Consider the following 26,038-nt stretch of genomic DNA (forward strand, 5'->3'; position numbering starts at 1 on the left):
GGTTCCAGCATTCTGAGGAAGTGAGTGTCAACTAGAATGGAAAGAATGTGAAATGGAACTTCAAGTCACTGTTTTTCCCAGGGACACATCTGTTTTGGCTCCCAATCAACAGTTATTAATCAGTCAATCAATCTGCTCTGGAAGAGGAGGAGTGGAAAACGGAGAGCAGAGAGACCCAATTGGGAGCCAGAGATGGAACTTCAGGTGTTAAGTGCAAATCAAAGCAAGAAAAAAACAAACAAAAAAAAACGTACATGGAAAATTTCTAAGCCGTTAAAAGCAAGTTTAGCCATGACAAACCAAAGAGTGCCCAGGTCAGCCAGGAAAGATGCATGCTCAGTGTGTATTATACAGGAACGTTCAAAAATCATTCTTTTTCATTCATCTGCACCTCCCACCCCTTACTACACCCTAGCACATCGGTTGAGTATACTTTATTCCAGAAACTCACTAGATCTCTGGTTTTTCTCCTGGATGTTGAGGCAGGTGCAATTCCAAGCATAACCATGAGGTGGCAGAAAGACTGCACATACCTACTTCCAAGAACAAAGTAGTTCTAATCAGGAACCACAGCCAGCCTTAGGGAAAACTTGGAAGTGAAGTTTGTCTTTGGGACATCTGTGTCCCTTTCTGATCTATCTCCCACTACTTGGATGCCCTGAGTCAGGTACCCAGCGATCGAGTGCTGTTTGTTGAATCTTTAAACCATTCCCAAACTTTTCCCTGCGGTATACCTTCCCTCCCCTTCTTCCAAAACCATCACTTCCACCTCCCCACACCCATTCAATCAATAATCACATGGGGAGGCTGCAGACTGATAATTCCTCTGGGTTATTTGCATCTCAAAAGAAAATGCTTACCCACAGGAACCTTTAACTCAGGGGTCCTTAACTTGGGGTCCATCACCCCAGGGGGTCTGTAGTTGGACTTCAGAGGGTCTATGAAACCTCTAGAACTCTAGAATTTAGTGTATGTATTCTTGCGTGTGTTTTCCAGAGCGTTAAAGCTTTCATAATATTCTCAAAGGTCTCAGACCTACAAAGGATTAAAAAACCCCACTATTTTACATAGTGGAGCTTTCAGCCCAGAGTTTCTGCAGTGCAGAGTGAAGTGAATACTGGGCAGTTTGAGGCAGATTTTTAATTATGAGTGGTCTTCTCAAGTGGCCATAAGCCAATGGGGGAGGCTGGCACATTCTAGAATATTGTCCACCCCACATAATTTTGTCCCCACTTCCCTAACAAACCAGAGCAGGTGTTGCAGACAGGAGGGCCACAGCATGTGGGAGCAGACTTTGGAGCTAGAGATGCCTTCTCCAGCAATGTATTGTTGACTTCAACGCACCCTTGCCTGGCCGGGCCTGGTCTGAGGCTCGGCAGTGCATGACTTCTCGTAGATAACTTCACGGCAACCCCCTCCCAACACCTGCTCTTGCCTGGTAGGAATAGACAGTGTCAGCCCTCAGCGTTGGGTGCCTCAGTCCCAAACCAGTACACGGTGAGTCTTGAGCAACAACTGCCATCACGCAGTCTTCTTGCTCAGCCGGCCACTGGCCCGGGGGCCTGTCTGGCTAGCCTTCCTTTCATTACCCCTTAGGCCACGGAGCTCAGGCCACTGCTGTTACATTACATCCATCCCTCTGCAGAATCCCTAAGGAGCCTGTCACCACTCCTCTCCCTAGACCCCCCATCCCCAGCAAAGATTTTCTTCAGGTTAAAAAAAAAATTTTAAAATAGAGCATTTATGAAGGCTCAATAATTGTAAATAATTTTTAAATAAAATGAAAATGCCTTTCCTGGAATGTGGGGCTGTTTTCCTTGCCCTGGAGTGTCGGAGTTCAAAGTGGCTTCATTTGAGATGCAGGTTGGGTGATGCACGTGTGTAATTATCTCACCAGTGGTCCACCTGTCTGAAAAGCACGCCTCTCAAGGCCAGGTGTGAGGCTGCAGTGAGGTTACAGTAAAGCCCTGGCATTCTACTTTGGGAGGTCAGATGGGTAAGATTTTGCAGGAGCAAATGCCAGAAATGGGAAGTAAAACCCAAACAAGAAGCTGGAGTGTGCACGAAGACAAAGTAGGAGGCCTGAGAAAACACTGAGAAGGGCTGGCATTTGTTGAACCCACGTGATGGGTGAAAAACGGTACTGGGTGCCATCCAAGTCCAAGGTCTTAAAAGGCAGGCCCCTGAGACAATGCACTGGTCACAATGGCTCGCTTTTGCAGAAAGGAGTCGAAGTGGCACAACTCCAGCAGTTTCCAACCAAAGGCTGGGGAAAGGAACACAGGAGTGCATCAGGCTTATTGGTCAGTTTTAAACCAATGGAGGAGGGCAGGAACAACCAGACAGGTGGGAAGCTGTGTTTGGGCATTTAATGTCTGTGTAGAAGGAAAGCTGGAATCTGACACCTACTACTAATTTCTCAAACCAGCAAACTGGACAATTAGTGGCCTATGCCACACGGCTTAAGATTCTTCTTAGGAACCTCAATAGAGGCTATTCATTTCATTAACAGTAATTATAAATGATCATAACTATTTTGCTTAGGACTTTATGTGCCAAATGTCGTGATAAGTATCCATTAGCTCATTTCTTTCTCAAAACCACACTAGGAAGGGGGTGTTCTGAGAGGTTGGATGACTTGCTCAAGGTTACACAGTTGGGAACTGGCAGGGCCTGGAGGTCTGAGTGCCCTCCTGGTTAGCAGGCAAAATCTGTGAAACAATCCTACGTCTGAAATTCACTGTGAGTATCTACATGTTAGGGGCCCTAAAGAGTCCTGCAGCTTTTCCCAAACTTACACAGAGCCTTTTCACATAAACACTCTGAACACTCAGGGGAAACTAGAACGCGGTGGGGGCCACACTAACCAAAGGATCTGTAAGAACAGAATTAAGGCCAAATTCCCATCAAGATTGGAGCTTTTTTTTTCTTAGCTACAGCTGCTGAAATAGGAGAGACTGGGGCTTTTTTTAAATGCCAAAAACATTTTAGCACTTCAGTACTGGCACTTAGGTTTAAAGAAGTGTTTAATGGCTTTAGCACCCCACTAAAGAGAAAAATTGAATTTCAATTATCCCTAATAAGAGAAATTAAATGCTAATAAATAAGATTTTGTCAGGTAGGATTGCGCTTTGGAAAGCCACAAACCATTTTAATATATCAGACTATTTTTGCCCCAAAGGACCAACTTTTGCCCTCGTGGAAGTACTGTCACCCCCTTGGTGAATGCATGCTTTAAAGCTATGTTTGCAGAGAACGACAGAGGATTGACACAAGGTGGAATCATTCAACTTCTACTTTGGCTGCTTTCCCTTACAAGCATCTTTAAATTGGAAGAACAAATACTGATTTGTTCAGAAGGCAGGAGATGAGCAGGAGAGCATCCAGTCACGCTCAGTCAGTTCATATCCACCAGCCCAATCACACACGTGCAGAGCAAGTGCCCTGTGAAGGACTGCAGGGGCTCCAGCCAGACAAGGAAGGATCTGGAAACCATATCCTGTGCAGAAACCCTGAAGAATGGGAGGAGAGGCAGTTCACACAGAAAAGCATAATCAAGGAATAACAACTACTTTCAAATATTTAAAAGGTCGTCAGTTAGAAGTGCCAGTAGACTTACTGTCTATGGTTGAAAGGAAGGAAGGAGGAGCAGGGGAGTTTGACAAAGGAGATCAAATTCTGGTTCAAGGTGAAAGATCTTTATTATTAAGGGGCTCCATCAACAGAATGGGATGGATGCCTCACCAAGCACTGAAAGAACCCACCACCACCAACCCCTGGTTGACGATGATGCATCAGGGGCAACATGGAAGAGACCATTTCACTGAGGGAGAGAGGACGGACTTGACTTCTAAGACCCCAATCATCCCTCAAAACTGTAGGGTTTTACAACTCAAAGGTGTCTTAGAAAAGGGCAGATCCTGTTACAATAACAAGAATTAACTAAATATTTTTAAACTCCAAGTAGTAACCCTTTTTTTTTTTTTTTTTTTTTGAGACAAGAGTCTGGCTCCGTTGCCCGGGCTAGAGTGCTCTGGCATCAGTCTAGCTCACAGCAACCTCCAATTCCTGGGCTCAAGCAATCCTCCTGCCTCAGCCTCCCGAGTAGCTGGGACTACAGGCATGTGCCACCATGCCCGGCTAATTTTTTTTTTTCTATATATATATTTTTAGTTGTCCAGATAATTTCTTTCTACTTTTAGTAGAGACAGGGTCTCACTCTTGCTCAGGCTGGTCTCGAACTCCTGACCTTGAGCGATCCACCCGCCTCAGCCTCCCAGAGTGCTAGGATTACAGGCATGAGCCACTGTGCCCGGCCTTACCCTCTTGTTTTAATAAGATTCAACCCCACCATATTCTACAAAACTGCCCTTTGGAGTCTCTTGGACTCCCTGGAAATTGTGGTCTACGTGTAAGTGGCTCTAATTGTTTCAACAGACTAAAAGGAACTCCAACTATTAAGAGTGGCTGGTGTTCTAGAATCACCCTGAGTGATATCATCCCTCCTATGAGTCCGTGAAGTCCAGTTTCTAAAGTAATATAAGAAGACGGCTGGCCTCTGAATGACAAGCCCACAAAACCGACAAAGTTATGTACGGTGAGTTCACTAAAGGGAGCCATATTGTGAGAATACATTTTAGTGTTTCCTTAGCCACTACTTAATCCCTCTAAAGCATTCACTTTAAACCATGGGTCACAACTCATTAGTGGATCACAAAATCAATTCCATAGGTCTTGATCAGCATTTTTATTTTATTTTTTTAGTGAAGTAGAACACAATAGATTGGACTAGAAAATATCAGAACGCACTACACATAACAAGAATAAACACTGTTTTGTGAAACTTTCGTTTCAATTAAATATGTGTATGTACCTTTGTGTATGTCATGATTAAATATATTTCTTAATCACAGTCACCCTAAAGAACTAAAGTTTAGGACCAGGGACACAACCATGCAGAAAGAGCAGGGGGATAAGACACTCTGGGTTGAGATGAAGAGTTTTAATGCCACAGCCGACTCCCACACTCACACTCTGGCTCCTTCAGACGACTTGATCTTTGGGACTAGACTTTGTACAGAGTCACGCAACATGTAGAAGCACATGAGCAACACTCCTGCTTCTAGCAAGGGGAGCAAGATAACCTACGTCTCATGACCAAAGTACTTTTTTATTTTTAAATAAAAATCTTAATTTGCTCTGGCCTCCAAAAGGCTCTAATCCCAGGCCTCCAGTTCATTTCAAGTTATGTCCTCTTCACCCAGGGCCGATTTAAACAGAGGCCATCTCACCAGAGCAACCTTTTTAGTCCTGCAGTCTCTAATCCACGATACGTACATCTAGGTTTGTGCAGGCAGGGAACACATGTGACAGAGAACCGCTTTGGTAGTGCTGGACGGGATGGTGTTTCTTCACTGGATTTTGGTGACTGCTTCATGGATGGAAGTGGCCACATAATCTAGATTTTTGGTGGTTAAGCCACACATGTTGATCCGACCACTTGGCAGCAGATAGATGTGCTTTTCATTGATCAGATATTCGACCTGCTTGGCTGTTGAAACCAAAAGATGATATAATCAGAGCAGCAGGGAACCTTAGAGCAGGGGAGGCTCAGCAATTATATGACAATTATGATTTTCCTTCCTTCCCCTTAACATAGAGAAGCAAATCAAAAGGAGCTATTTTGTCCAACTGACAAATAGGAAAGTACACTCACTAGATTCTGGAAAGTACTCTTACTAGTTAACTTTCTAATCCCCAGAAAGTTCAATGTGGCTACTTCTGATGGGAATTTTAATCTGGGATTGATTATCTTCCAATCAAGCCTTGTACAGAACATTCACCAGGATGCTCCTCTCAACCAAAACAACCATCAGACTTAAGAATTTTCCATCGAGATGAAAAACTGGTTATGAAGTGCTTGTTTTAGCCCTTCTCTGACCTGCGTTTTCTTGTCCCTGAGCACCTAGCACCAACCTCCCTTTGACTTTTTTATATCAGACAAGGCCCCACATACTTTGATAAATGCTGTGTGAATGAACCAAATGAAAAACTACACAGACCTCTCTGACCTGGCACCATGAGACATTGGTCCATTTCTCAGCTTGCTGTCTCGCAGATGCAGGAGGGGTTTTCCACGTTTGCAGAAATGCATCATGTTGTGGTTATAGGGCTCCTACCCTGTTTTTTTGTTTTTGTTTTAAATAAAAATGAGACTTTTCTACTTTTTGGGAGGAGGGAAGTATCACAGTTTGAGAAGTAAGTAAAAGTTATAGACTCTTGCCCTAGAAAAAGGCCAATAGACACATACACAATTTTTTAAATATAACTTCAGGGGCTTCGCAGATCTCCAAAACTACATCCACGGATTCCAGATTAATAGCCCCTGTTCTGACAGATAAAATGTAGTAAGTTTTTTAACATGAAAACTGTAGAAACTAGGTGGTGGGTATGTGGGGGTTCACTGCATAATTCCTCAAACTTTTTTGTATGTTTAAAACTTTTCCTAATAAAATGTTGGGGGAAAAAAAAAACAAACCCTGTTTTTAAAAAGGGTAAATGATGTCAAGCACTAAAAATATAACTTTTGTGTTACAAGCACAGTTCTAATCTCATCTATTCTCTTTCAATACATAACAAAACTGATTTCGTACTCTGGATAGTAGAAGGATATGGATATTTTATGGGGAGACATCTCCATCTTGTGAGCTTTAAGAATGTTACCACTAAAGACTATTTATTCCCATTACATTTAATATTTTTACATTAAACATTGTATTAATATAATGTAAAATACATCATATAAGGATGACTTTACTTACACAAGTGAACTAATTCTCTGCCCCACCTACATGAGGACACCTACAGCTAACTGAGCTATTCCTTCACTTTCTTGGGTGGCCTCATTTTACCCCAAAGTCTTTTGAGGGGTCAGCAGTACAATCTCTATCACCTCTCATTTATATTTATTTCCTTTTTTTCTGAGCCCATTTCATACTGGCACTCTGGTGCCTCCAGCTGTAGTACCTCTGGGGGCCTCTGATGTTCTACCTACAACCCATGCAGCTGAACATCCCTCCCTAGAGCCACTTGGACATGCAGGTGAGAGGCCACATCCGCACCATGCAAATGGTGGCTTAGCCAGTAGTGCTCTGGAATTATCTATTAAATGGATAAATACAGTATTATCAGAAGGGACTGCTGATGGCAGATAACGCCTTACTGATGGCTGACCAAGGTCGCGCATGGCTGCCCACTAACTTTTCAGCTTTTAATTTCAACCAGCAATCAAAGTTTTTATTCATGAAATGGAGAGATAACTTTGTCACCTCTTTGTAAGGGCAATAGTTGGTGACAGGAAAGACCTGTTAAGAAAATGTGTCCCTGAATAATCATATATATTTATTCTTAGGATTAAGGTAAAGCCAAAAGATACCTGAACATTTATGAGAAACCTTTCATAAATCAAGGCTCCAGGACACAAATCCTATTACTTCCCAGCTGGCTCTGAGCTACTTCCCAGCCCACAAAAATGAAAATATCTTGGCTACAGGTCAGCAGGGCAGACCACAGCAATGCTTTTCTGAGACCCAAGGGGTTCAGGAGATAGTGAGACACCCTAAGAAAACCTAGCTTGGTCCAAATGGCTGCCCAAGTAGGCAATGGCTAACAGAGGTGAGTTCAAGACCAGCGACTGCAACTGAGAGAAGTGTTGTATGTCTACAGCAGGAACATGCTGGAGGTGGTGGGGGCCACTTACGGTTCAATCCAGTGAAGCTGAACATGCCAATTTGCTCAGTGATGTGATTCCAGGTTCCAGGGGTCTTGAGGGCTTCTAATCGTGCCCTGAGTTCGGATCTCATGGTCAGAATCCGGTCAGCCATTGTCTTTACATTTCCTGTCCTGAAGCATGGACAGCAACGTAAATATCAATCCAGACAGGACAGATGGTACACAAAAACATGCAGATTTAAAAACTGTAATTTAAACTGTAAGCTGAAAAGGGGGTCACAACCTGCCCACTATGGTATGTGGATGCCTGGATGGGTGGATGAACAGACCAGATAGACAGACGTAGCAGGCAGAAGGAAAGGACTGTATTTACCGATGCAGTCTAGTGCTATCTCGGGTATACTGGCCATAAAACACCAATGTTTCAACTCAGGCTTCACTGAGGTGTTGATATAGATAGGATAATATATTTTATCAGGCCTAATTAAACAGCGATTGCAGATTTAGCTACTATATAAAAATAACTCTATTCCAAAATAAGATACAATGTATGTATGTAAATTAGAGATAAAAATGAAGAGCCCAAAAATTGCCATACTGCCTTGAAGGTGGATATTCGGTTCTATCAGGAATTCCTTCCTGTGTTTTCCCACTTTATGGGGAGGAAGCCTGAGAGGTGGGGAGTGGAGAAACCACCACTCACTAGGTCCTCCTCCTGGGTTCCAGGTACTGTGTTACACACACGTGATGTAGGGATCAGCCCTATTTTACATAAATATTTGATATTCAAAGGAGTTAAAGTAATTTTGTCCTGCCTCTGCCAAAATAAAAGGAAGAGACTCAGTTAAATATAATGGGACCAAGACTGTTCTGCCTCCCACCCCTCGCCCGGCAGGCTGGGAGCCCCTTACCATTCCTTAAAGAGCTCAGGGTTAGACAGGGTATGAGACACGATTCGTGCTCCCTGGGCGGGGGGGTTGGACCAAGTAACTCGCACAATCTTCTCTATCTGGGAAAGGACCCGCAGGACGCTGTCAGCTTCTTTTCCAACCACAGTCAGATTCCCCACGCGCTCGTCTAAAGAGAGGGACGAGAATCAGCTGTGGCTGCTGATGCGGGAGTGATGCAGGGAGGCGGCTGTGACCGGGAGAGCACTCACTGTAGAGCCCGAAGTTCTTGGAGAAGGACTGGGCACAGAAGAGCTCGAAGCCTTCAGACACAAAATAGCGAACGGCCCAGGCATCTTTCTCTAGGTCTCCAGATGCGAAGCCCTGGTAGGCTGAGTCAAAGAAGGGGAACAGAAACCGGCGCTGCGAGGAAGGAAAGTGAGTCAGGGCAGGAAATCCTTCTGGAACCAACTTCAGACACAGACGACCTTCCTTTCCCAACTGGTGCCTGGGAGGAACTGACTGACTGTCCGTTTCTCCTACTGCTCCTCTATGTGCACCCAACCACCACTTTATGTCTCTTTCTCTGTTCAGCTAAATACCAACTAACAAATGTAACAATTTCAGTAAACTTTGCTTTTGTAAAGTACATTGTAGGCCAGGCGTAGTGGCTCACGCCTGTAATTCTAGCACTTTGGGAGGCCGAGGCAGGAGGACTGCTTGAGGCCAGGAGTTTGAGACCAGCTTGAGCAAGAGTGAGACCCTGTCTCTACAAAAAATAGAAAAATTAGCCAGGTGTGGTGGCACATGCCTGTAGTCCCAGCTACTCAGGAGGCTGAGGCAGGAGGATAGCTTGAGCCCAGGAGTTTGAGGGTACAGTGATCTATGATCACACCACTGCACTCTCTAGCCCAGGCAACAGAGTGAGACCCTATCTCACCAAAAAAAAAAAAAAAAAAAAGTACATTGTCCTAGACTGTCACGATGCACCTTTGCTAAAAGGGTTTATTTTTGAGGCACGGTGGTAATGTCCTATGTTGGTGGATTCTTCTCCCTGAGTTCCTTGTGTGATAAGCTTGGTCAAGTGTAGGCTTGGTATCCCCCCAGGGCGTCCCCACAACTTCACAGCTGTTCCACTGGGTACTCAAGACAAAGTGGACATAGTAGTCTCTAGTCTTATCACTCTTATCTCCTCAAAGAGCTGCCCACACTGAACCTGTTCCCGCTATTGGGCTCTCTGAGTGGACACCACTTCCCTCCCTGGAACCGTCAAAGCCTTGGGTATACCTTGACTGGATGAGACTGGGGTATATCATGACTCCTCCTCTGCAGCTCATCCCCCACATCCTGTCACCCCCCGAGTCCTATCAGTCCTGACTCCTGAGAGCTCCAGAATCCTTCAGCATCTCATTTTCCCCTTCTCCGTTCAGGGCAACATCAACAACAACCTGGATTATATCAGGAGCCTCCTAACTGCTCCCTCAGCCTGCCTAGTCTGGCCTCCCTCTGAGCCAGTCCTGCTGTGCAGTCAGGGTTACCTTAAGACAATGCATTTCCAGTTGTGTCACTCCCTGACATCAAAGATTTCAGTGGCTCTCTACTACCCTGAGAACAAAGTCCAACTCCTCAGCACAGGACCTGGCTCTATTTACTCTCCACCCTTATCACTCACACTCCCCAACTCCCTTGAACTCCAGGCCATGGTAAGAATTACTTTCACTTCCTTAACTGAACTATGATCTCTACCTGGGGCTTTTGACCATGCTCTTCCCTTTGCAGGGAAGGAAAGTTCCCTGCCCACGCCTGCCTGCCGATGCCTTCTTAACTCCTCCCCTTCCTACAAGTCTCAACATGGAAACCCCTTCTTCCAGGAAGGCTCCTGCCACCCTACCCTCTCCACATATACACTGCCCAAAATCTGGGCTACGAACCCCGTTATAAGCCCCATCAACACAGATATCTGGCAGTATCATAACCGCCTTACTACTCATCTGTCTCCCCAAACAGGCTATGTGCTCTTTGAGGGTAGGGACCGTGTCTGCTGTGTTCATTACTGTATCCCCACAGCACCCAGTACATAACACTTCCTCAGTAAGTATTCCATAAATACATTGAGCTAGAAATTCCAATCTAGAAAGTTATTATTAGAGAAACAATAAAAAATTTTATTACATAATTGTTCATAAGATCAAGAAATCTGAAATAAGCCTAAATGTCCAATAACTGATTTACCCAATCCCTAATATGACATATCCAAGAAAGGGATATAACATAGCTATGAAAAATGATGCTGCAAAACATTTAATGACATGTATATAAAGAAATTCAAATGAAAAGGCGTTACAGAACAGTACAAAACGATCCTGTCTTTGTAAAACATATATATTAACATATTTAAAACTGTACCCACACATAGACACATACACAAAGCCTTTTTTTTTTTTTTTGAGACAAAATCTCACTCTGTCACCCTGGGCTAGAGTGCAGTGGTGTCATCGTAGCTCACTACAACCTCAAACTCCCGGGCTCAAGCCATCCTCCTGCCTTAGCCTCCCCAGTAGCTGGCACTACAGGCATGAACCACGATGCCCGGCTAATTTTTCTGTTAGTAGTAGAGACGGGGTCTCGCTCTTGCTCAGGCTGATCTTGAACTCCTGAGCTCAAGCAGTCTTCCTGCCTCAGCCTCCCAGAGTGCTAGGATTACAGGCATGAGCCACCGCGCCAGGCTAAAGCCTGATATTCTATCTACCAAAACATTAACAGTGTCTTTCTTTGGGTAACAAGATTTATAGTTAATATTTTTTTCTTTGGACTTTTCTCCATTTTCCCAAATTCTTCGGTAAACAGGTATTGCTTTTGAATACATTAAATAATAGTACATACTATTTTTTTAAGAGATGCTCTTAAAAGGGCAGTTACCTTCATGACAGAAGCAATCTGTTTCCACTGCTCCGGAGTTGGGTCAGTCCCAGTCGGGTTGTGTGCACAGGCATGGAGGACAAAGATGGAGAACTCAGGAGCATTCTGAGGAGAAGGAAGCTATGTCAGCTTGGATGCTAGCAGCATACTGGTCAGCAATGGGGGCAAAGGGCAACCATGTTCTTATCACTCCTTCGTGTCTCTCTTTTGTGCTATCTTTGTGCTCTCTTTTGCTTGCTAATTCAAAAACCACCACCTGGTTTAGGGAAGATATCTCAGACTCTCACTGATCAACTTATCCGAACACTTTCCCTGCTGTTCTTGACACCTTGGAATTCTCTTTACTTTTTCTTCTAAATCACTCACCTCCAGATCATTCAGGAAACCCTGGAGGTCAAGTCCTCTCTTCTCTGCATCCCAGTAGTGATAGGTCCGAATATCTTTAAAGCCAGCGTTAGAAAATACACCATTATGATTTTCTGAAAGCAAAGGGTTGCAAAATATTAAACACTTTTACAAACACTAGGAGGAATAATTGGAAAGGATACAAGTCAGCTTCCAGGGCGCTCACAGGCTCAATGTCCACTGGGCGTCACTGAAGCTAGGGGTTAAGATACAGAAGAATGATTGTAACCAAGAACAAGTTCAACCAGTCACATTAATGCCAAACTGATATCCCACTACAATGGTACTTCCTGCATCTACATTTTATGCCTCCTCTGGGGAGTTTCAACAAAGACTATAATATAAGTCTACCAAGAGCCTTGGGAAAGAGTATTCCTATTTTGCATTTGAGCACGAGGTTTCTCACGCACTGCTGTAATCCACTGCTCAGGCCATTCCCAAAGGTTAGTTGTTCCAGGCTGAATTACATATTCTGTATAAACAGTCAGAGTCATGAGGATAATTCCAACTTCTGTTTCTCTTCTCACTGCAGCTAAAAGACTCACCCCAGGTTGGTGAGGATACGTAGACGGGTGTCTTTGTGTTGTTTGTTCCATTGTACCATCGTGCTAAGAAGTCGGCTCCAATTCGAAGTGCACCCGTTCCCCCCAAAGACTGCACACCTCCTACCTGAAAAAGAAGCAGGGGCTCAGCCTGATAATGGTGAGGTCACATAATATTAGAAAAATTAGGTAATAATGAGCAGTTATTTGTGCTAAGCCCTTTAATTGTATTATCTCGTCAAAATCCCACAACAGCTACAAGAAGAAGCTTCCATTATTTGCTCAAGTTTACAAATGAGGAAACTGGAGCTGAGAGAGCAGAAACACCTTGCTCAAAGTTACCAGCTACCAACCAAGAGAGACGGGTCTTCAACCCAGGACATCCGGGTCTGGAGGAGCTTCCCTTCTGGACACAGAGGTGGAGGCCACGTGGAGGCCACATTGGTGTGTATGTGTGCCTTGGAAGGAAAATCCATCTCTTTGTTTTGATGTCACCCATCTCAAAATCAAAATTTCCCTCCAGCAGAAGCCTGTAAAATAGTGTTTCTAGCTTGCCATTGACATCAATCTGCGGTACTCCTCATCTCTAGAGCTCAGGCTTACTAATCCTCAGAAGTGTGTTCTAACAAAACAGAGGTAATATGCAAATATTTAATATTGCTTTCCTCTCTCAGCTTTCTCTCATCTTAAAGTGAGCAAATATGATCAGTAATAAAATCTTGGGTTTTACCATTTACGACATACCTTGGCATATATTCTTCCTTGATCCCAATTGACACATGAGGAAACTGATTCAGAGAAGTCATTTGCAAAAGGATACACAGCTAGTGAGTGGCAAGGCTGGGCACAAATCTGGGTCTTCCCATTCTAGATCAAGTCACTATGTCCTGTTGATGTAGTTCTGCCTATAGACCTTCGATTTTGCTCCTTCAAAATTCTAATTAAGTTTCAGCATAACTTTTTCAGTAGAAAAATGTCATAAACCATGTTGCCTAATTTGTCTAAAGTATTAAGGAGAAAGGAAGAAAAAGATCACATGAAAATGTCTATCTAAATAAAAGGAAGGGCACACACGTTCTAACAGCAGCAACCTCTGGGGAGGGGGTGTCCAGGATGTAGGAATAGTGGTCACGGGAGACTTTGGCCTAATCCGTAAGTTGGTTTTTTTTAAATAAGAAGACTGTATTCATGTATTACTTGTACAATTTTATAATAATTTTTAAAATCTACTTAGATGTCTGGGATTTGCTGGAAGGTAATCCAGCTTTGGCAGTAGGGAAGCACTGGGAGGGTGAAAAGAGGGAAATATACAATACTGACCATATACAGATAATTTTTGAAGCTAGGTGACAGATACATGGGGATTGAGTCATTATACTGTTTTCTCTACTTTCATATAGATTTGAAAATTTCCCTGATAAAAAGGTAAAAAAGTCTTCCTAGATAGAGAAGAAAAGCTTCCTAAATCTTTTTAATAACCTAACATAACACTGATGCTAAAAGATGATAAAGGAAAAAAAGCAGAGAAAAATGAGATGAGGCAGGAGGATCACTTGAGGCTAGCAGTTTGAGACCAGCCGGGGCAACAGTAAGGCCCCATCTCTACAAAAAATTTAATAAATTAGCTGGGAATAGGGGCACACGCCTGTAGTCCCAGCTACTTGGGAGGCTGAGGTAGGAAGATCACTTGAGCCCAGGAGTTCGAGGCTTCAGTGAGCTATGATCTGGAGCCACTATACTCCAGCCTGAGCAACGGAGCAAGACCCTGTCTCTTTAAAAAAAAGAGAGAGAGGTGCGGTGGCTCACACGTGTAATCCTAGCACTCTGGGAGGCCGAGGCGGGTGGATAGCTCAAGGTCAGGAGTTCGAGACCAGCCTAAGCAAGAGCGAGACCCCGTCTCTACCAAAAAAAATAGAAAGAAATGATCTGGACAACTAAAAAAATATATATATATAGAAAAAATTAGTCGGGCATGGTGGCACATGCCTGTAGTCCCAGCTACTCGGGAGGCTGAGACAGAAGGATTGCTTGAGCCCAGGAGTTTGAGGTTGCTGTGAGCTAGGCTGACGCCACGGCACTCACTCTAGCCAGGGCAACAAAGCGAGACTCTGTCTCAAAAAAAAAAAAAAAGAGAGAGAGAGAAAGAGAGCGCACGCATGTGAGGCCTAGCTCCTTCGTGTGTTCTGATACTAACTTCCCAAATAAACATTAATGAATGGTATCAACCCAATAGTACATTAAAAAATACCCCCTTGGTTAAGTGAGAGTCATCCCATGAATGCATGATTAAGAGATATAAAATTTGTCATGCTGTAAGATGGAGAAAACCCAAAGGATCATCATAACAGATAAGAAAAGCTTAGCCATTCCTGATGTCAATGCTTACTAAAACAAAAAACAATGGATACTTCCTAAAAATAACTGAAAAAAAAATTCATTCAACCCATAAGATCTGCTTCATGATGAACAATGAATCATGAGCAGAAATCCTATTTAAGCCAGGAACAAAGCAATGACAAATTATCACCACTACTATTCACCAATGTTCTATCTGTATTCATAGGTCTGTGGAATAACACTATCTGAAGTGTGAAACATAAGCAAAGTTGACGTTCAAGGAGACAAGGAACGGAACACAGCTGTATATTTCAGAGAGAAGCAAAGGCAGTGGACTGGGGCAAAAACCGTCAGTGTATGCAAGATCTGGTGCACTGACTTCTCTGTTCTTTACACTGATCCCTACTAAGCACTGGTCCCCTGCCATTACTTTACAGATTTTGCCCCCACATTGTGATGTATCTGGACTCTTTATGCAAATCCCTATCAAGGTGATAAAACTGAAATGTGCATTTATTTTTTATGGATTTGCCATCCAGCTAAGTTGAATGTCAATTTCATGTACAGCTTCACATTTCAGATACCTAAGCAATTCTGGAATGCCAATACTTCCTATGCAAATGAGCAAGATTTCCCTTGAACACAATTTTAAGTTATCATGGAAACATGACAGATACATATGGATGCCAGTGAAAACATTCCCAGGCATAATTTTTCATTTATTTTTTTTTTTAGAGACTGGGTCTTGCTCTGCTGCCCAGGCTACAGTGCAGTTGTGATCATAGCTCACTGCAACCTCCAATGCCTAGGCTCAGGTGATCCTCCCACCGCAGCCTCTTGAGTAGCTGGGACTACAGGCACACACCGTCATACCTAATTTTTAAAATATTTTTTGTAAAGACAGGGTCTTGCTATGTTGCTCAGGCTGTTCTTGAACCCTCAAGCCTCCCACCACAGCCTCCCAAAGTGCTAGGACTATAGGCATGAATCACTGTACCTGGCCCCTGTGTTCAACTTTTAACTCCACCCTTTTTCTCCCACTCCAGAAAGCAAATTCATTAAAAGAAATTAGAAAGTCAGTAGACTAGATTGAAAATGTACTTAGAAGAGATAAACTCACTTCAGTAACACTAACTAATCCTTGACATTCACGATATATATGGCACTTGAAATATCAAATTCTCAAGAAATTATCATTCCCTAAAAATATATTGAACACCGAATGTCTTCAGTGAAAAACACAAGTTCCTCTAAATATCAGCAACTAACAGAAAAGTTTTTGGTGAATCAATGATGGAGCAATGTGGTCATTCTATGAACTGATTTTTGGCACGTTGTCCTAGAGCCCAAGAAAGTCCTATATTTGGAATAAAGGATATCACACATCAAAGGAAGTAAGTACAAACTTCTCAAGGAGCCAGGCAACCAGACCCGGATGGCTAGACAGGAATATCCAGAACAAGGGAAATCCTGTAGACTCGGTGTGAAGCTGGACAAAGTAGGCCTCTATATCTACTAGATATGTCAGTATATAATTGCTGGATTCTAGCACCCTTGTCTGAGATCACAATTTGCTGATGTTATGACTTCATTGTGAGTAGGAGAACTGACCAGGAGCTGCCTGTGGCCAGAGCCACACTGCATTCATCTAGGCGCCCCCAGCAACTCCCCCGCCCTGTGTGCGTCTGGCACACGGTACTACATGAGCAAGTGCTGAATTAGATGAAGAAAGAAGACAGTGGTGGAAAGATCTGAGCCACAGCCAAAGCCCCAAGTCTCCTAGAAGCAATGGTCAAAGCAAGAGGGTATGATGTCATTACGTGGCAAGGAGTTACAGCACCCGAACCCTCCTATCTACAGTGGCTCAGTAATTTCAGAAGCTGAAACAGTACTATGCAGGAGGTGAAGAATGGACATTTCCCTGAATCCTAAGGTCTGAAAGTGGTAAAGTTAATACAAGGTAGTGAGGAATCTAGAAAATAGGTCTCCTCAAAATGGTGAAGGATCTGGTACTGTCAAATCTAGAGAAGAAAAATCTAAGGGAAGACAAGATTGGTGTTTGTTTTCTTGTTTATTCATTCTTTCATTCATGCCTCATCCCCTTTAAGTTTTGGCTTAAATGTCAGTCTATTTCTACCATGAACACCCAGTTAAAACCCCCAGAACTCCTAACATGCTTCCCCCTGCTCTATTTTCAGAGCATTTATTATCTTTAATATACTATGTCATTTTCTTATTGATTATGTTTATAGTATGTTTCTCTCTACATAACTGAAAGCAAGGCCAGGGGATTCTGTGTGTCTGAATCACCGCTATGCTCTAGCATCTAGAAGAGTGCCCAGCCCTAGAGGTGAGCATCTGGTGACTAAATGAATGAGTGAACTGAAATATCTGGAAATCTCTGAGGTACCAGGCTAGAACCTAAATGCTGAAGATCTGCAAGGTAAGTAAGTAAGTAATGATCCTTGCCCCAGGGAAGGTTATGGGAAGTTATGGTCTTGTGGGAGAGATAGACTTATAAAATTACACAATATAGTAGGCACAGTAAATGCTGTGATTACCAAACTGTGAACAAAGTCCTGTGATAACTCTGAGGACTCAAACAACTAGCTCTGAGAAAGCTAAGGATTCAGTGTGGAAGTGAACCTTGACCAGGTCTTGAAGAACTTAGAGGTGGGGACGGAGGAGTTGGAGAAGTGAGGAAGGGCATTCCAAGTGGAAGAAAGAGCCAGGCAAAGCCTCTTAGTCATGACAGGGCCTAGTGGGTCTAGAAAACAGCAAGGCTCATAGAATGGCAGGACCCCCAGGGCGATGAGCAACTGGAAGAACAGGATGAGGGCTGTGTACTAAATCCACTGCATGTCAAGCTCAAGGTCTGGATTTTAACCTGTTGGCAATGGGGAAGCTACTCTGTGTGGGGTACAGAGGTAACAGGTGACATGATTAGCTTTTTTTGCTAAGGAAGGTCATTCTAGCTGCAGTGTGCAGAATGTACTAGAATGGGGAAGAGACCAGAGGCAGGAAGGTCAATTAGGAGGCTGTTACTGAACTAAGACAGTGGTTGGGGGTGGTGGGGACTTCCAGGGAAAGAGGAAAGGCTCAGGGCTCAGTAGCAACTGGTACCTAGGGTGATAATAGACGCTAAGAGAGTATCTCAAGCCAGCCCAAAGAAGTATCTGCAAATATTTGCTGCCATGAAGACTGCCATTTAAAACTGTTCCACGATCAAAAACACAACGGGATGAACTAGACTAAGATGGAGGACTATGTTCCCAGATCAAGGCCACAAGCAATGGCCCCAAGCCTTACAGTGTGAAGTGACCAAACAGGGATCAATAAGCAGAAGAGCAAGCATCTGCCCAATATAGTTATTAATAATAACTGTATAAGAAATGCACAGTCTTAGAGGAAGAAGCTCCCGACACAGAATCTGTTTTCATTTATCAGCAACAGAATTCCAGCTAATTCATTTATAGCATTTCAGAAGACAGGCCCCCAGTTGCCTCAGTTCCCCACTTTCAGACTTCATTAGGACTCTCCACTACCTCTGTGGAAACACTGGATTTTCAGAGCAACTTCCCAAAGTGACCTATAATCTCTATACTCTCAACATTTCTACTCAAATGCCTTCAGTTCCTTGAGGCAAGTCAGTCTCTCAAAATAATCCAGATGAAACCCTAATCAAGTTAATTATTTGCCTAATCATAGACCTGAGTTCCAAGACCTTCATCAGAGCCAACCTGCTTCCTGATACATATAAGAATGTTACATGTGTCCAACCTTCATTTACCCTGCCGTTCTGCTTATCAGGGCATCTGGATAACATGATATACAAAAGGAAAAACCTGATGTTAACACCTTGTGGGGAATAAATCAGATGACTCCAAGATGTGGTCTCTTCAATGCATGACGCACAGGCTGTACTACAACACTGGCCTGGGCAGCAATTGCACAATACCTAACTGGACTATTGCAAAAACCTGAGCTCTCCCCTTTCCCGCCCATCCAATCAGGTTTATCTTCTTCAAATAACACTTCTATTGAGTAACTTCGCTGTTCAAACCTTCAGTTGGCTTCTCCTGCCCTACCTGCCAAAATCAACCTGCCTGATTTGTCCAAAACATGTTCCCTGCTCTAATCAGGTAGGTCTCTTTACAACCTAGATCTGCTTACCCCTTACTTCTGTCCCTAAACTCCTACCTCTCAAGGTGAATACCCCTCCTTTTGTCCCTCTTTCTTACTTTGTGGCTGGTCCTCAAACCTGGCTGTACTTTGGAATCACCTGGGGAGCTTTTAAATTAACATGTGCATGGTGGGCAGGAATGGGGGGGGTGGTGAAAGGGAGAAGGGAAAGGTGGTGCCCTCCAAGATTCTGATTTAACTGGCCTGGCATGGGGTCCACGGAGTCCAGCCATTAGTATGTTTGTACAAACTCACTAGGCGATACTAATGTGCAGCCAGAGTTGAGAACCAGGATCCTGGCCTCGTTCACACATTCTCCAAGGTTCAGCTCAAGTCCCGTCTCCGGTCCTCAGGGGTCTTCCCTCCTCTGAATTCCTACAACACTGAGAATCAGTCCCATACCACTTCCTGCTGTGTCCAGCCTATCTCACTTCCAAATGTGTTCTTCCTCCATGTGTCTCCAGTTATACACAGAATATGTACCAGGAAGCACTTAAATGAGAGATGCTGAGATCGAGGCTAGAAATATTAAAGAATATTAGAACTGGCAAGGACTTCAGACACCATGCAGACTAGTGGCTCTTAAACTTTTGGGGACCATAGACACCTTCTGAAAATCTGATAAAATATATGACCCTTCTCCCCAGGAGTTAAGTATACGCAAAAGTCTACTTATAATTTCAGGGGGCTCAGAGGTCCCTTAAAAGATCCCCTATGCAAATGCTCCTTATAGGGTCATGAACCCAAACTATGTAGTCTTTTTCTGACATGTACATGTAGGGACCAGAGGGGTAAATGAATTGCCTGTGGTCAAAAACAGTGGCAGATTTGGGTCTAGAACCCTGGTCTCTTTTATCATTCCTTTAAATCTCCATTACTTGGCATCTCCACTGACGGCTTCGAACCCAGCAGCTGAAATCTGATGATCTACTGGACAAAACTGAACAATCGAAGAGACCGTGCTTTATATATGGCCACATTATGTTGCACTATCAGGTTCTTGAACTTATTCTACTGAAACCCTTATTCATTGGTAGTTCAATAATACCTAATACCTTTTAAAAAATTGAATTTTCAACCTGTTTTTACTTTTACAATGTCTAAAGAGAAAATATATCCTCACCCAAAACTCACCCGCTTCTCCTTGAGAGCTGGGCTGTCATCCCCAAGGAGGAGGCGAGAAGCACAGGTCCGGAACTCTGCCAGGCCCAGGATCGGCAGATACTCGTGGTTTAGGCTGTGGTCGTTAGCAATCTTCTGCTCCACCTTCCTCACTACTGGCAAAACCCAGGGCTGGCAGTCATCTGTGCGATACGCTACAGAATGGAAAAGAGTTTTATACAAAGGAGTCTTAGGCTGTGTCCAAGTAAGAGTTTGTAACTGTGAACAGAGAGCATTCCACCACCTTCCAGTTAAAACAGAACAGTGAAGGAACTGAAGTTAAAGTTCATTAACTTACAGAGCACCTAACTTGGGCCAAACGCTGGGCTAGGTGCTGGGCAAACAAACAGGACACACATGATTCCCATCCTTATGAAACTTACAGCTCTTAACTACGTGACCTCCAAAAATAGAATCCTGAAATAAAACTGGGACATCGCAGAGCCTGGTCAAGTGAGAGAATGCATGGGAAAGCACTCTGCAAACTAAAAAGCGTCGTACAAATGCTACGTCAATATTGCTAAGAGGTCCATCCCTCCTCTTGTCCTAGAAGAGCAGAATTAGGATGAAGAGTGAGCACATGCCTGTGACTGAAGATTCCAACAACTGGTTAGGTTATACAATCGCCCAAGGATCCACTAAAACACCTCTTCATCCTCTCGCTGTATTTTGACATCAGCCAATGTTTACCACTTTGAATGTTCATCCCATTTCAACTGCCTAATCCTTTCATTGATCTAAACTGATCTCTTTCACAATATTTAATCTTGCTCTGTAGTAAGCATTTTCGTCTACCCTGAAAGTATTTTTAGGCCCTCAGAGTTATCCTATCACTGACTTTTTTCCTGTACTACTCTGATTATGTTAAGATTACAGCTTTGGAGGACAGCTGCTTTGGCCTTGCACCCAAGCCAATAATCTCTCTGCGTAGGATTGCTGATAGGGGTTGCCTCTATGCTCAAATGTTTAGGTCTCCAACAATCCTATATTTATGCAAGTGACTTTGAAGCTGAAACAGAATTTTAGAGTAATTCTGATTAAGTTGTATCTTGTTGATTCCTACCTAAAGTTAATTCCCAACTTAGAAAAAAAAAAATCACTTTTTAGGGTGCTCTTTATTGTTTACTGAACAACACATGTTGATTGTAGAAAAGTTAGAAAAGCCCAGAAAGTAAATAATAAACATTATAATTAACATGTAATCCCAACACTCAGAGATAAGGAAAACAAAAATTTTGGGGTGTAACCTTCTAAGCTTTATTTTCTATGAGCATATTCATTTATAAAATATGGATCATACAGTATATAGAATTTTCGACATGCTTTTTTCCATTTAAATATGTATCTTTCATCATCAACTAGTCTTCTAATGGTGATATGTTTGCATGTCCCCTTCCTATCTTTATCCTCTATCTACCTAGTCCCCAAATCCCTTCCTCCATAAATAACTGTTCTTAGTTTCTTATGTATCCTTCCAGAACTCCTCTATGTATACACAAATACAGCTTCTTACCTATGCCCTCTTACACAAAAGGTAGCATATAAACATACCCTACGCTGTTTTGTTCCTTGCTTTTCCACTTGAAGATCTTTTCATATTCGTGCACAGTCAGTGTCCTTGTTCTTTTTTACAGCTGCTTAACTGATGAATGTCCATATTTTATTTTGCCAGTCTCTTGCTGATGGACATTTGAGTTGTTTACAATCTTTAAACAATACTTCAGTGAACAGCCTTGTACATACACCATCTCACATGTAAGCAAATATATTTGTAAGATGCAGGGTGGAAAATGGAAGAGGGGGCTGAGAAGTATGTGTATTTGTAATTTTGACAGATATTCCCAAATTGCCCTCCGTAGCAATTATATCAATTTACATTCCCACCAACACTGTTTAAGAGTATCTGCTTCCACACAGCTTCATCCACTGAGGGAATTTTTGCCTATAATGAGGGTACAAATAGTATCCCAGGGTAGTTTTAACTTGCATTTCTCTTATTATGAATGCAACTGGGCATTTTTCATAGACATGAGCCACTTACAATATCAGTTTAGTAACTAGATAATATTCCTTCATACACATAATTTACTAACATTTGCTTTCAATTGTTTGCTATTATAAACATTCTGATGAATGCTCTTGTATCTTTATGCATATTCATGAGTTGTTTTCTTAGGAAAAAATTCTAAATGTAAATTTGTTAGGTCAAAAGGTATACAACAAATAAAAGATTTTATAAGGTCATTTTGAATTTTGTGTCTGTCTTCTATCAGCTAACTCTACCCTCCAGGAATGTGTCACCTGCAAATCTGAGAAACATCCAATTAGTAATAAAAATGTGGACAGAGTTACAGGCTGACACAGCCACCAACCAACCAACAATCTCAGGGTAGGTGAATCTAACTCAACAATACTCTCATACCACTCACATTATACCCCCATGCCCGGCAAACTAATTCCTTCTCAACAAGTTCAAAAAGGCTGCTTTACCAGGTGGGATTTAGTCTGGTTTCCTTACAGGCACACCAGAATAACTACTTCCAAGTAAGAGTTGTCCCTGAAGCAGATTACCCTATCTATGATCACAATGTTACCATTGTTCAAAGTATTCTTGAAACTTCTTTTGGAATTGTTTTCAGAGGCAACATCTCATTATTTGGAATATCCTCAATAGTGCCAAGTTTTCATCCTTTGAAAGTCAATTTAATTTTTGGAAATAGTACTTGCATCATCTCCAGTGAAGAGGGTGGGTAAATAAAGTGGGTAATATTCATGGAGAACAATTATAAAGAGATGGTCTGTTGTGTGGGTCCTACCTGCTTCAAAGGCCATTCCAAAAGAGAGTTTCCAGGAATCTTTGAACAAAAAAGCATGCTTTAACTACCTAGAAAGGAGACTACTTGGATGTACAAAACTTTGGATGTTCATAGAAAAAGCGTTCAATTATGTTTCAGGTCTGTGTTTGGGTGTTATGTATGTTATATAATTATGCTATGTATTTATATTTATCATAATACATCATTCATAAATAATGTACTAAAACTAAAATATGAAAAAGAAAAAACTTTTAGTACTGCTATTCCAACCACTATTACATACTCTGTGAAACTCTAAAAAATACTATAATACTATTTGGGAGTAGGGATGGGAGGAGAGGCATTGTCTGTACTGTGACTAAAGAGAAACTGGCCAATTTACACCTCCCCTTCCTTCTCCATCACCTGTTTTCTCCCAGGTTTAGTTCTAGATTTGTTCCCAATGCCTCACCTAACCATCCTAATAAAGCAGATGGCAGATTACTCTTGGGTGATTGGAGCAGCAAGGTCAAGCATTACCAACAACCACTATTCCTGCTCTCCCAGTGAATTTTTATTCCTGTTTGTTGGACCCATGAGTTTCTCATTCATTCATTCATTCATTCATTCAACAAGGACTTACTAAGTCTCACATGAGCCAGGCACTGGCAAGAAGAAGTGAAAGAGACAGATAAGATAAAATAAGATCCTCTCTGCCATCCAGAAAACAGAGCATAGAGCCCTTAATTCTGCTTTGAAGGGTGACAGAAGATTTTACAGAGACTGAAGTATGAAAGATGAGTAAAAGTGTAAAAGGTAGACAAAGGAAGTAGGGCACTCCAGACAGAGGGAACACCTGTGCAAGGACCCGGAGGCTTGGGCAGCCTGAGGTTTTTTCAAGATCCACATTTTCACGGCTCAGAGGTGGCATCCGTGGAGGAATAGCAGGGAGTAGATGGAAGACTTCTGGAGCCTCTTCTAAGGAACTTTGGTTTCAATGGGTAACCTCTGAAGCATTTAGGCAAGAGAGTAACATGGACAGCTGCACATTTTACCAGGATCATTTGAGTGACACCACAGAAAATAAACTGGAGAGGACAGAGGCAGTAGCTAAAGTCAGAAGGCTACTGCCATAATCCAGGAGGGAAATAATGAGGCCTTGAATTCAGGCAGTGCTGGCAGGAATAAAGAAAAGGGGAGCTATTCAAAATAGATCTATGAGATAGAAGAAACAGAACTTATTGACCAAATAAATAGACGTGGATTGGGAAACAGTTGCTGATGACTCCAAGGTCTCCCTCTAGTCTAGATAATTGGTGGACAGTGGTGGTAGGGTTGACCAAGATCTAGAATACAAGGGGAAGAAAAATGAAAAGATCAAGGGGAATGTGGAAATGATGAGTTGTGCTTTGAACATGTTGAATTTGAGGTGGTTGTAGGATGTGTCCAGCATGGACCTTGCACTCAGAGAAGAGGTCCCGGATGGAGAGAAAAGTTTCATAATTCTGGACATTGAAGGTAGCTGAAGGCATAGTAATAACAATAAAGATTTACTAAATACTTTGTACATACAAGGCACTGTGCTAAATACATTTCTTTACTCATTTAATTCTTATAACAACCCACAAAATAGATATTGTGATGTCTACTTTAGGGATTTGGAAACAGAGGCTAGAAAAGTCAAATAGGCCAGGTGCAGTAACTCATGCCCGTAATCCTAGCACTTTAGGAGGCTGAAGCAGGAAGATCACTTGAGGCCAAGAGTTGGAGACCAGCCTGGGCAACAAGCAAGACTCCATCTCTAACAAAAATAAAATTTAAAAATTAGCTGGCTTTGGTGGTATGTGCCTGTACTCCCAGCTATTCAGGAGGCTGAGGCAGGAGGATCATTTGAGCCCTGGAGTTGGAGCTTGCAGTGAACTATGATGACACCACTGCACTCTAGCCCAGGCAACAAAACAAGACCCCATCTCAGAAAAAAGAAAAAAAAAAGGAAAGTCAAATAATTTTACCAAGATCACAAGGATAAAAGCTAGGCTGTCATACTATTAAGTTCATGGATCCATGTTCTTTTTTTTAAGAAGAGATATCTAGAGAAAGCCTAAAGCAAGCAGACCCCAGGGGACTGTGTCAGAGGCCTTTTTAATCAACATCAACACGCTATCCAGCTCCATGCACCACTGCCCTTCTTCCTGGGTACAAACCCTTTTGGAGGAGTCACACAGGTTACAGGTGGGCCCAACAGTCTCGCTTTGCAGAAGGAAAGGAAGAGTATAAAAAATTAAATGACCAAACCATCACTCTCATCTTCCTCCTAAGATCTCTACTTCCCTCACCCATCCTCACCTAAAAGCCCATGAAGGTGTGTCTCTAAGATCCTTCCCCAACTAGGATACTGGGGAGAGAGTCAGGGGTACTCAGAAACACCTGATGTTAGCATATCTTTCTGACAATTTTATCTGAAGATGCTGGAAAACTACACTGAAAACAAAAAATATCAAAGCAAGTGCAGTTTACCTAGGCCAAAAGAAAGCTAAGTTCACACCAACAGACTGGAGTCAATAAAGAAACTTCCTGCTACAGGCCACATCAGGTTGGGCTCACGTCTTCTGCACCCTTAAAGCCACTTCAGTCTGAAGCTTTGAGAAACACTAAAGCGATCAACTCAGAAAGCATCGTGCTCAGCAGAAATGTGATACTCTCCTGTTTAAAGAAATTGTTGAAGTCGCAGCAAGAAGAAAATCTCTGAGGAAACTATCGGCAAACAGGAACGGTCGGGATTACAGTTGCAGTTTATTCTAAACATGTCCAGCATCGCTAGAACATGAGCTAGATAGTCTCCACTAGGAGACTTGGGAGACTTTATCTTAATTTGGGGGAAAAAAAAGTAACTTTCCCAAAGTCAGTGGTTAATTACATTTCCTTTACGATGGGTATATTTTGGAATGTGTATAAATAAGGCTAGGACATACAAAAGCTGGAAGGAGACCTTTTATTCTACTCTAATTAGACCCTTATCTAAACGCTTGCCATCCACGAAAAGACCGGTCATAGTGATGATTAAAAAATAACATTTATG

General features: G+C 42.6%; 1 protein-coding gene across 1 annotated transcript in view; it reads right to left on the reverse strand.

Moving 5' to 3' along the window:
- Positions 1 to 4,732: 4,732 nt before the first annotated feature.
- Positions 4,733 to 26,038, reverse strand: part of GOT1 (glutamic-oxaloacetic transaminase 1, soluble) — a 25,096-nt gene continuing 3,790 nt past the window's right edge. Inside the window, exons 2-9 of the mRNA XM_012661704.1 lie at positions 20,138 to 20,319; positions 12,488 to 12,611; positions 11,904 to 12,016; positions 11,538 to 11,642; positions 8,891 to 9,041; positions 8,643 to 8,808; positions 7,760 to 7,902; positions 4,733 to 5,551 (exon numbers count right to left, since the gene is read on the reverse strand). Coding sequence (XP_012517158.1) covers positions 5,412 to 5,551; positions 7,760 to 7,902; positions 8,643 to 8,808; positions 8,891 to 9,041; positions 11,538 to 11,642; positions 11,904 to 12,016; positions 12,488 to 12,611; positions 20,138 to 20,319 — 1,124 coding nt within the window. The 3' untranslated portion in view covers positions 4,733 to 5,411. The remainder of the gene's footprint in view (positions 5,552 to 7,759; positions 7,903 to 8,642; positions 8,809 to 8,890; positions 9,042 to 11,537; positions 11,643 to 11,903; positions 12,017 to 12,487; positions 12,612 to 20,137; positions 20,320 to 26,038) is intronic.

This window comes from Propithecus coquereli, unplaced genomic scaffold, assembly GCF_000956105.1.
Source record: "Propithecus coquereli isolate 6110/MARCELLA unplaced genomic scaffold, Pcoq_1.0 Scaffold73, whole genome shotgun sequence".
Classification (NCBI taxonomy): Eukaryota; Metazoa; Chordata; class Mammalia; order Primates; family Indriidae; genus Propithecus; species Propithecus coquereli.